Genomic DNA, 11,006 nt, shown 5'->3' with positions numbered 1-11,006 from the left:
GAAAAAAAAGAAACAAGACTGGAGAGGTGCATGCATGTGGGCTCGGTGGGCCCTACCAGGCCTTTTCTTTCCCATCGAGATTTTCACGTAGATGTGGGCCCGCTCTTGTCTCAGAATCTACTCGGCTATTTGTGTCTTTCGCCACCCAAACATTCTTTTTTTGGGACTAAGTCCCTAGTTGCGTCTGTAAAACTAAGTATTAGACGTACTTTTGCTCTGCGGACCAAAATCTTCACCCCAAAAGACACTGAGGAACTTGATTTAATTCGGGTTAAACATTTTCAATTTTTCATTCAAGAACATAATTTTTTTTATAGTTTTGTGCGGTGTAAACATCAAAGTTTATGTGTTTATTTAATTAGAAAATATCAGAAGTAGACTTAAAAATAAACTACACGCAATATTTTACAAGTTTATACGCATCTTCATACTAAAATTAGTAACTTTTCATTCACCAACTCATCGATAAATGAGTTGTTATATCGAGTTCGACTAAAATTTCAAACAAGATAGATTTTTATTATATTTTTATATTTTTAGTATTCATCATTAAATTAGTTTACTATGAGAATTATTGTTGGATTGTGCCATAATTTACTTGTCTATTTGATTAGATTTGCAAAACATATATTAATTGAATTTTACAATTTTCTATTGTGTAAGTTCATGACTATAAATAATACAATACACACATCAAGGATGAATGAACAATTACAATATTTACCAGGGATGCAGTCATGAAGTACTAGGCACTGGACAACAGAAGCATCACCTCAAGATTATGACTAATAATCTATAAAATTGGTAAAATAAGCTTGAGATTGACCTAAGTAATGCCTATCGCTGTAATGGTCCAATGATTGTTACAGCGGATAAAATAAATCATTTACCCATTGTATGACAGATTAAATCAGGGCCAACGGTCTGAAACGGTCGGCACCCTGGAATTTCCAGAGGTTGATTGTTATGAGATCATTACAACGGTCCGGGAATCATTATAGCCAAATCCGCCGTAAGTTGGCCAACCGTTATAACGGTCCGGGAATCATTATAACGGTTAAGACCAAATTACTTCATTTTGATCAACTCTTTATAAGTATAATCAAAATCTGACTTTGGATTATCACTCTAGAAAAACACTAATTTTTAGATCTAGAAAAAGTCATCGTTGCATATGCACTTGAACTTCCATATTCATATTCAATCTCAAACTTATTTAACCAATACATAACTCTTAGAGTGATCATGCAAGATCAACATTTACACTTATTCACTTGAGCCTCTGTTGCTCACCCTTTGAGCCTTTGTTGCTCGCCTTGTTATCTTTGAGTCTTTAGTGCTCGTGTGCCATTTCTTGCTCGGACCGTGTGATTTCCCTTAAGATTGTAAGGGCTCACCAGTTCCACCTAGCTAGTACTCCTTTCTTATTGCGTAAAGAAAGGCGTGCCACCTCGAAGGTTGCGGGCCCCGGAGACGTAAGCGTCAGTGTCAAACTCCGTAAACAACTTTCATGTTAAGTATCACTAAACTCTACTATTTACTTTATTATTTATTAGTTTAGATTCAAGTTATTTGAATTTTTGCCAAAAATAACTTATAGACATGCTAAATAATTTAACTTAGAATAAAAATTTAAAAAGACCATATTCACTTTCTCTAAATGCCTTTGAAACTAACAATTATGTCATCTCATTATGATCATGCAGTAAGTATTAAAACAGTAATATCGAATTGAATTCTTTTAAATTGATTAAAAGATAGTTGTAATTATCTAGAACGTCAATTAAGACATCCTTTATTATTGATCTATTGCACATTAGCATAGCAAAGTAAGGTTAGTTTTTTCTAATTATTTTTCAAGATCAATTTTGCTAAATACAAATAAAATAGTTGCACCATTATAATTGAAGTATGTCATTTGCATAGTCTCGACTATTTTAACGTTAAATCACTATTTCATCCATGTTTGTAAAATCACGCAAATTTTTGTTCTTTAGTTTTGAAAGTTCAACAACCTTGATTTGAATATTTTTTTTGTTCTTTGCTGACAATCATTGTTTAGGAATCAAGTTGTCAATTAGTAAATATGTCTTCGTTGATGTCGATCTTACGAAAAATATAGTTTTTGTAATTTGGAAAATAATAAATTCTTATTAAATTAATGAGACCTGATTTAATTATGATAGTTTTAGTTCTATAAAATATAATATTATAGATGAATTATAAAATAAACTAATAATGTTCATATAGTACCAATCTCTATTAATAAAATACTATATTATAATATGTCTAAAACATGCAACTCTATCGAAATATCAAATGCATTATAACACTACAAGGGTCGGACCCCCAAATAGAGCCACCCCAGGATTTTGAAATTTGGTGCAAATATATATGTTCAGACCAACTCTGCTCCCCTCTGAAATTTTATTTGTCCCCCTCTGGAATTCTGATTTATAATTAGTATTAAATTTTTGGTTAAAATTATGATAATTTTTTAAAATTTTGATTGGTAATTAGAATTAGAAGTCAGAACATAGGAAATTTTAAGTTAGAGCACTGTTTTTTTATTTAGTATCCAATTAACTAATGAATTTAAATCTGATTAGTTATTTAAACTCAATTCGTTATTTTCTTATTCACATAACGAAAATTATGAATCCACTGAACACTTCAGAGTTTGTAAACTAAAGGGCCATTACTGGGTACTTCTTGCAAAGCTTAGGACCCGGGGGTATTATTTTCTCATCTCTATAAAAATTAGGCAGGAGGCTTAGGATTCTCCACTGGTAGAGACCCAATGTTTTGTCTCTTCTTGCACAAACCTAATCTCATCTCATTTCATGAGCCCATAATTTGAGGTGCTTCTTTCACGTGTGGAGATTGCCCCCCCATCAATTACTTAGCTGTAACCCTGTACTGTTTCAACAGTTGTTCCCCGGATCCAATGTGGCCATTGTCTCTGTATAAGATGAATAACGAAATGACAGCACTTTGCGCGCTTTTTTTTTTTTTTTGATATTGACAAGTTTGATGTAACACGTCGCATCAATCATATATTTTATTTTATTTTGTCTTTATTAATCGTGAAGTTAAACTGACTTTGTCAATATCTTTAGCTATTTTTTTTTTAAATCAACATGCACTTATTTTCCATATATTTGATTTCTCATTGCTTGTAAAGATGATATGAAACTTATTATGTCCAAAAGATAAACTTATCTCATTTCACAATCACTTTTCTTTATCTCAAATTTTTGTATAGTCACTGAAATTTGACTTCAATGTGAATTATTTCTTTTTCCCTTCTAAAAATTTAAAAGAACTACATGCAAACTGCAACTTAAAAGCTATCAAGTAATTATTTACTCCATTATACAAAAACTATATGTATATCATTATTTTAACAATATAATATTACTATTCAATATGAACTATCTGTATTTATGACTTGAATTTGTTGACAATTTCACTTACACATTATTCAAATATCCTACTAAAACAGTGTCAAAGAGGAAAAAAAAAAGAGTACATGTTTATGACAATAATTGTAACAACTTCATCAAGGAAAAAAAAAGTAGTAACTACTAACCACCATAATGACAAATGAATTATTCGAGTTCGGTTCGGCAGGGTCAAAATTTCGTGATTCGAAAATATTTCGAATATAATTAAGGAATAATACAGAATTATCCGGACCGGAGATCCCAATCTTACAAAAAAAACCAAAAATAATAATTCGAAAAAAAATCACAAATAATTCGTAAAGTTCGGAAAAAATTCATAAAATTCACAAATAATTCGGTCAAGTTTGATCAACTGAATAATTTAGTGTTCAATTTGCCATCACCAAAAAAATAAATTATCCATAAATAATTCGCGAGTCTTGTGCCTATGCTAACCACAACAGACTATTCTCTAAACTTAAATACCACACAAAATGTCACACGAACAGAAGCAACAATGATATCAAGATATGAAAATGCATCAATGATCAACCTATTCCAGTCCCGTGCCAGACTTCCCTCAGTTAGGTCCCACAAACGGCAAAGCATCAATCTTCTGACATGCTAACTATACATAGTACAATCATGGACTTACCAGTTGAATCAATGGCTGTAAACTAAACAGTAGCAGTCATGCTGATGAGGCCTGTAACGCCTGTTACTGTGGCACCAGTTTGAAACAGTGCACGCCTGATATATAAATCAAGCCTTATTAAGCTACGATTGCATCTGTTTGACATCAGATTTTTGATAAAACAAGGCACAACAAAATAAAATAAAAGGAAGTTGACTCAAGAACGATGCCAAAATAAAACTTTACTTTTACTCTCTTTTTAGAGATTCTTCCCCAAAGTTCAAAAAATAAAGCATACATCATCTGGCACACCATTCACAACAGTTGATCAGGCTGTAATAATTTACATCATTTTTTTTTGTGTTCAATTAATACATCAAGATCTAATGATTGCTTGTTGTATTTCAAAAAAAAAAAAGATCTAATGATTGCTGCTAGTCAAGTCAAGCTACATGGTCAACTATTGCTCGAGATAAATAATCAGCGACATATGGTGATGTTTAGCAGAATACACATCTGATCCATGCTCTCACTGACAATGAATAACTAGCAAAAAAATAAAAAATCTCTACTAGTTACTAGTTACTAACTTATTGAAGCATGGGTTAATAGTTGAAGGGATGTGACGGTGGGTAAAATGTTAGCTTTTACCCGAAGAAGATAAATTAACCGAGAAAAGTTTAACTTGCAGAAGGTACAGATGAGTTTCTAACTAACATTTAACAAGCTCTGTAATCAAGCTTTCCCATTTAATTATCAGGAAATTAGCTATCAATACAACAGACAACAAAGAAAAAAAAAATCCAGTTACTCCCACGCTATACAGAATTGTCAACTGGAGATAATTTATGCAACTAACTTGGAGATAATTATCAGAACTCATCATGATAATAGTCAAAATCTTCATCATCTTGAAATACAGTTCCATAAAAAGCATATTCATTCTGTATCATCTCGTTTAAACTCAAAAACCCATCCTTATCCACATCTGCCTGCAAGTTTATAAAGTTTCATTGGCATTAACTTGGTAATTCAAAAGGAGTGAGTCTATGGTACTATGCATAGCACGAATTGGTAAGTATATTTTCGTTTTCAAAATCCTAATGGTCAATCCGAACCGTTCAACATGATCCTCATATGAATATGTACTTGCAGACCGAATTTTATATTTTTTAGAATTTTTTTATTATTTTTTAAGATAGGTAGAAGATCACTTATCTAGGACCATCCAAAAAAAGTGATCTTCTACCTATCTTAAAAAATAGTAAAAAAATTCTAAAAAATATAAAATTCGGTCTGCAACTACATATTCATATGAGGATCATATTGAACGGTTCGGATTGACCGTTAGAATTTTGAAATAAAAATATTGGTTCGTATTATGGACAACTCCATACTATGCATAGTACCACAGACTCACTCATTCAAAAAACAATATGTACATGAATGCAAAAGAGTATGCACTGCCCTGAAAATTAGCTTGCTTTATAGTTATTTTGATGTTACTGCTACTGTGCAATTAAAACTGTCCTCAAAGAAAGAAAGTTTCGGAGGGTTAATAAGCTTAAACATGAGCCCACTTATTTTTTTTGCTCTACCTCAACTTATCTGTCATCATAATAAAAAAGAGAGAGAGTTGATATGAATCATACCACAGACATAATGTACTTTGCTTGGTCCTTGGCATAGTGGACTTCTGATGGATGGAGCTTAGAAATTGTCGGTACAACTTCATCTTCTGACAAATATCTGGGTAAAACAAAATGCATGAAAAAACGGAGAAATTACTAGCTACAGGACATGAAAGAATTCCAATGGTGCCTTCTACAAAAGGTTCCGATCACAAATAAATTGTGAGCTGAAAAAAGTTGCAGGTTTTACCATACTAAAAAAGCTTGATACTGGATGTATCAGCCGTAGGTTTAAAGCAAAATACAAGTTTTGCTAAAATTTAGTCAAATCCAAACTGCAAATTTATGTTAGACAGTACACAGTAGCATTAGATAAAGAAGAAAACAAATAGCATGCTAATATTTTACCCGTCATGATTTAAATCAAGTTGCATAAATAGATGCTTCGATCTCGACTCAGACGAATCAAGAGATGTAGCATGGTCTTGATCAAGATCTTTTATGTTTTCATACATTCCGGCCATAAATTCTTTAAAATCAAGCTTCCCATCCTTGTCTGTATCCCTTTCTCTACAAGTTGATACCAAAAGAGAAAATATATAAAAATAATATCCAATTTAAAGAATTTTCAAGTTTTTGGGAGAAAATATACTTTGAAGATGCTTCTTTTTATTTTTAAATTGATGCTTGTTTCAGGGAGAACCTTATTATCTCTTTGCACAGCCACTTGGTAGTTTTTGGGTTGCTCTCTTCTGACGGATGGAGAAACCTGAAAATAATAATGCCCTAAGCATGATTTTCAAAATCTCAAATTTATAATGTTTTGATTAAGCTTTTAGTAAAATTGTTAGAAGAGCATACTCATTGAATTCAGTTAAATTAAGGAGGCCATCTCCATCTATGTCAGAAGCATTGAAGTGCTCCTCTCCCCAAAATCCGGTCTTACCTGACAAAAGAAACAAAATGCGCAAATAATTTTTTTTCTTACCCGTTTATAGATTTAGTTTAATGTATGTTTCTTATGCAAGAAAAACCAATGACTAATAATAATGAACTGACACCGAGCCAATCCAAGGTTACCCTCCTTTTATAAAAATTTAAACTGTGAGGAAAAAAAAAACAGCATTGCAGAATCAGCTAACTAACAAGTGTTTTTAGCCAAATCATACAAAACATGCGCCAAGTGACTGAATACTGAACTTATGAACCACTGGCAGACATTAAGTAAAAGTTCAAAAACACAGCAAATAATGACCACAAGAATTTCACATGAACCAGCGCAGATTTGCCTTGGTGCAGACCCCAGAGCCTATTTAACCAGTTTGGTACTAAAAATAACAATCGAAATGTGAAATACCATTTTGCAATGCACTTGTCCAGCTAGGTGGCTCATACTCCGAGAAAGAAATCAAGCCGTCCTTGTTCTTGTCATGGAACTGCATCTCTCTCTCAGTTCGGTGCAGCATCTGCTTCATGCCCTGATTGAGGTGCCATGTCACCAGCTCCTGTGCTGATACACGTCCGTCTGATGGGCTCACATCAATCAGTGGAAACAACTGTAAGATGCGATCTGTTATGTTAAAACTCTCCTCGTCGTTTATGTAGTTTTCAGCTTTCATATATTCTTCCCATTCGGTCAAATCACCTGCAGAGTGTGTAACGATTCAGAGATGATGAATAATGAAAGCAGAATAAGTAGACAGAGAAACAAGGGTTAATTGACCGAAATGATAGTGAATTCATCAATTTAATTCCACAACTTAAGAAATTTGGCTTGTCTGGTAGGGAATAGGGGAATTAACACAATTTAAGTTATTAGGCTTATGTTTGCTCCAGAAATAGGAATACAGGGAACAAAGTGTAATAACGTCTTAATTCCAAAAAGGAAATACATTTTTGCTACATAGATTGTAATTCAAGGTTGTTTATTTTATCTTGGACTAGGTGAAAGCATAAGGTTTTCTCTGCACTGATTTTCCCTTGTTATTTGGAATTGGAGACCAGGGCTGGAATAAGATTCTAATACAGAGCTTATATAATATCCATACCTATTCATGTTTAATTGAAGGATTGGAACAAACTGTAATTGGTCGGGATGAGGATCGTGAGAGAGGCTGTTACAGATCTTAGTCCAGCTTGGTACCCAATTAAACACTGCATTTTAAGTAAACAAATGATACTTGCTATTTTGATCTAATAAGCTTATTCCTCTACTTCAATTATCCCAATTAATAATTTCCTTATTAGCCAATGAAACAAAGAAAGAAAGTTCAAAGATGGAAGCTTATTTTAGTTACCAGGAGTACTATCCTCAAAATGGAAGTGATCCTGCTCCCATTGGCGGTCCTCGAAGCGTTGCTCGAAATCACCAATGAGAGGGTCGAATATTACCGAGGTGTGGTTACCTGATCTACTGTTTGCCAAGTGGGAGCGGAGATTGAGGCGGCGGTGGCGGTGGTGAAAGGTTCTACCTTTACGCGGTAAGGATGTGAGTAGGAGAAATAGAAGCACCGCGAAGGTTAAAGAGAGGAACAGCACTGTGGGAGACGACTTCGCCATTGTTAAAGAAAGGGAAACGACCAAGAGGGGGGGAGTAATTTAGGTGAAGAGAATCACCGGTTCACGGGGAACAGCATGGACCGAGACTTTCCAAGTTAAATGTATTGGCGGTGCCACACGAGTTCAGATGCAGTGAAAAACTCAATCTTTGGATTTTAAATTGGGACCGTCCGATTCAAATCGGACGATCTCGATCTAAAATCCAAAGATTGAGTTACTTTAGAGGATCCGGACCTGTGCCACACTGCCACTTTGTCCTAATTCTCCGGAGCTCGGCGGTGGGGATCGTTTAGGAATAAACACGGTCCACAAGATAAGAGGAAATTTCGTGCACCGCAAGGGACAGACGCCAAGTTTCAAGTTCGCGGGGTTATGATGACGTGTCGGAGGTGGAAAACAAAGTCTACAGGGAAACGAACGGGGTATGGACCTGTATTGTTACGGGCCGGACTGGACGGGTACGGGTCAAACCCGTGCGGGCGGAGAGTTGGCACGAGCACGGGTTGCTCTGATCTGCGGATTGTTCGGTAAGGTAGCACAGGTTTATTTTCAAAAGTCCTACTCTTATCCGGCTCAACCCTCGGATAGTACAGGTCCACGGATTGGTTCGGGCGGATACGAGTCTCGACCGGTTTTTTTTTTGTTTTTCTTTTCTTTTTAAACCAATAAAATATAAATCAAAATTCATTTGACATGATTTCAACTCAATAATTTTTGTTATAATAAAATATAAATCAAAATTACAAATTATTTTAAAACAATGTTGCTTAAATCAATTACTTTAAAACAATAAAATATAAATAATTTTTTTTAAAATCAAATACTTAAAAAAAATTATAAATTATTTTAAAACAATAGATTTAAAAACAAAAATTTTCCTCTTCCTTTATTTCGGACTTGGAACCGGCTATGTAAAATAACATAGATGAAGTTCTAACTTCTTTTTTGTTAATAATTCTTCTTAAAAATGAATAATTTAAAAACTAATTGAAATATTTAAAAATTTATAATTTAAGAAATAACTATAAAGATCTAATTATCTAACAATTATCTACAAATTAAATCTAACCTATTTAAATTATAAAATCTAACATACACTATCTATAAATCTAACATAAACTATATATAAATCTAACATAAACTGTATATATAAAATAAATGTAATATTCAAATCTCGCGGAAAAATCTTGCGGGAGGTGCCGAACTTCGTAATTTCAATACCTTTGTAATTTTGTTTGCGTATTTGTAGAATGAATTAAATTTACCACTATATTTGTTTTTAACAATAAATTTAAAATTTGAGAATAATGAAAATATTGAGATTTGAGAGAATGAGAGAATGAGAGATGGAAAATAATAAGAATATGAGATATGAAAATTTGTGAAGGATGGGGGTGTATTTAAAGAGGTTTGTTTGGGGGAAAATAAAATTTGAATTTTTTGGGGGTTCAGGCAGGCGGGTTCATGGTATGGTCCGGGCAGGTTCAGGTTTGGCACGGTCCGAGTTATCACAGATTTTTTTTTTTCCAAAAAACTGGTCCCGGCCAGTTTTAACCCTTACCCGGGTTATCCACCTACCTGTTCCAAACCCGGGTCTGGATACGATCTGATAAGGTATGGACCACAGGCGGTCCGATCCGAATTCGACACGGGCAGGTATTTTCAACACACTAGGTGTGGTCCGTGAATCCATATCCTTCCAGGGTCCAGATCCCTAAAGTAACCCAATTTTTGAGTTTAGATATAGACCGTCCGATTCGAATCTAGGCCAATCCGGTTCGAGATGGAGCGCACGGGATCCTTAAATCTGATGGTCTGGATCTAAACTTAAAACTTGGGTTACTTTAGGAGATCCGAACTCATCCTCTCAGGCACCTGAATCAAGCAAATTATAAATGGACCGACCAGATTAGTTCCAGACGGACAAAGTTAAAAACACTAATCTAAGCCGTCCGTTTGTGATTTGCTTGAGTCAGGTACCTGGGGTTGGTCCGAATTCTGGTCGCTATGAACCCCAGTTTGGAAAACAAGACCCGAGTCGAACCAACAAATTACAAAGTACAGGACAGTCAAGTTCAGTCCCATTCTCTGGATAATTATTTATTACTTAAAAAATTTAAAAATCTAGTTATTTACTTTATTTTATTGTTTATATTCTATATTTCGTTTGACACAGCTTAAATTAATTTATCTGAAACGGTGAAATGGTAAAAAATAAACTTTTGTCTTCGTACAGATGAAAAAAGCATGAAATTAAATAATACGTTTAAAGAGATGAGATAACTTATTTCAAATTAATTCATCTCTTAATCCATCTTACTTTTGCTTTACTCATTATTCAATAGCTTAAGTGTGAAGTAAGAAATTTACTTCACATATTACTCGACAATCACTATACAGAAAATACCAATATTATCCCCGCCTTAAAAAGAATTAACAAAATAAGATTTGAATCTATGCAAGATTGCTGGTTAAATACATACGTTCCAAAATTATTAATTGAACCAAAAAATACAAAATTTGAACATTAACTCATGCGCTCCGAAATCAAATATAGTATTGATATTTTTAAAAATAGAACAATTTTCGTTATTCTCTGCAGTTTTCACTTTTAAATTTGGTTCATTATTTACCTATACAGGTTCCGAAAAAAAAAAGAAGAAGGTGAATTTGTACTGAGCAAAATCAGAATGATTTTCTCTGAGCAAGTGAAAACATTATCTTTTCTAAAATTTA

At 33.7% G+C, this 11,006-nt stretch overlaps 1 protein-coding gene across 2 annotated transcripts; it reads right to left on the bottom strand.

Annotated features, from left to right (window-relative positions):
• Positions 1-4,057: 4,057 nt before the first annotated feature.
• Positions 4,058-8,370, bottom strand: LOC144562658 (uncharacterized). 2 transcript variants are annotated; one of them, XM_078311876.1, is made up of 8 exons: positions 8,009-8,370; positions 7,069-7,356; positions 6,573-6,657; positions 6,415-6,480; positions 6,120-6,281; positions 5,733-5,829; positions 4,940-5,072; positions 4,058-4,196 (listed from the first exon to the last, which is right to left on the bottom strand). In XM_078311876.1, exons 1-7 carry the CDS (start codon positions 8,268-8,270, stop codon positions 4,953-4,955), a joined length of 1,080 nt encoding a protein of 359 aa, XP_078168002.1. In that variant the 5' UTR covers positions 8,271-8,370; the 3' UTR covers positions 4,058-4,196; positions 4,940-4,952. The 2 variants fall into 2 exon arrangements, with proteins under 2 accessions (XP_078168002.1, XP_078168001.1); XM_078311875.1 differs by lacking the exon at positions 4,058-4,196 and having other exon boundaries at positions 4,726-5,072.
• Positions 8,371-11,006: the final 2,636 nt, after the last annotated feature.

The sequence above is a fragment of the Carex rostrata genome, chromosome 12, assembly GCF_964058835.1.
Source record: "Carex rostrata chromosome 12, lpCarRost1.2, whole genome shotgun sequence".
In the NCBI taxonomy this organism is placed as follows: domain Eukaryota; kingdom Viridiplantae; phylum Streptophyta; class Magnoliopsida; order Poales; family Cyperaceae; genus Carex; species Carex rostrata.
Note: the sequence above shows the minus strand (reverse complement) of the source record. Positions and strands in the feature narration are given on the sequence as shown.

Bases quoted from the DNA above. Each gene is read 5' to 3' on its own strand.
- LOC144562658 (XM_078311876.1), bottom strand. From the start codon at position 8,270: ATGGCGAAGTCGTCTCCCACAGTGCTGTTCCTCTCTTTAACCTTCGCG. The intron at 5,830-6,119 runs GTAAAATATTAG...TGTTTTACCCAG, and splicing joins CTTGATTTAAATCATGACGG to ATATTTGTCAGAAGATGAAG. The intron at 5,073-5,732 runs GTATGATTCATA...ATAAACTTGCAG, and splicing joins CAAAGTACATTATGTCTGTG to GCAGATGTGGATAAGGATGG.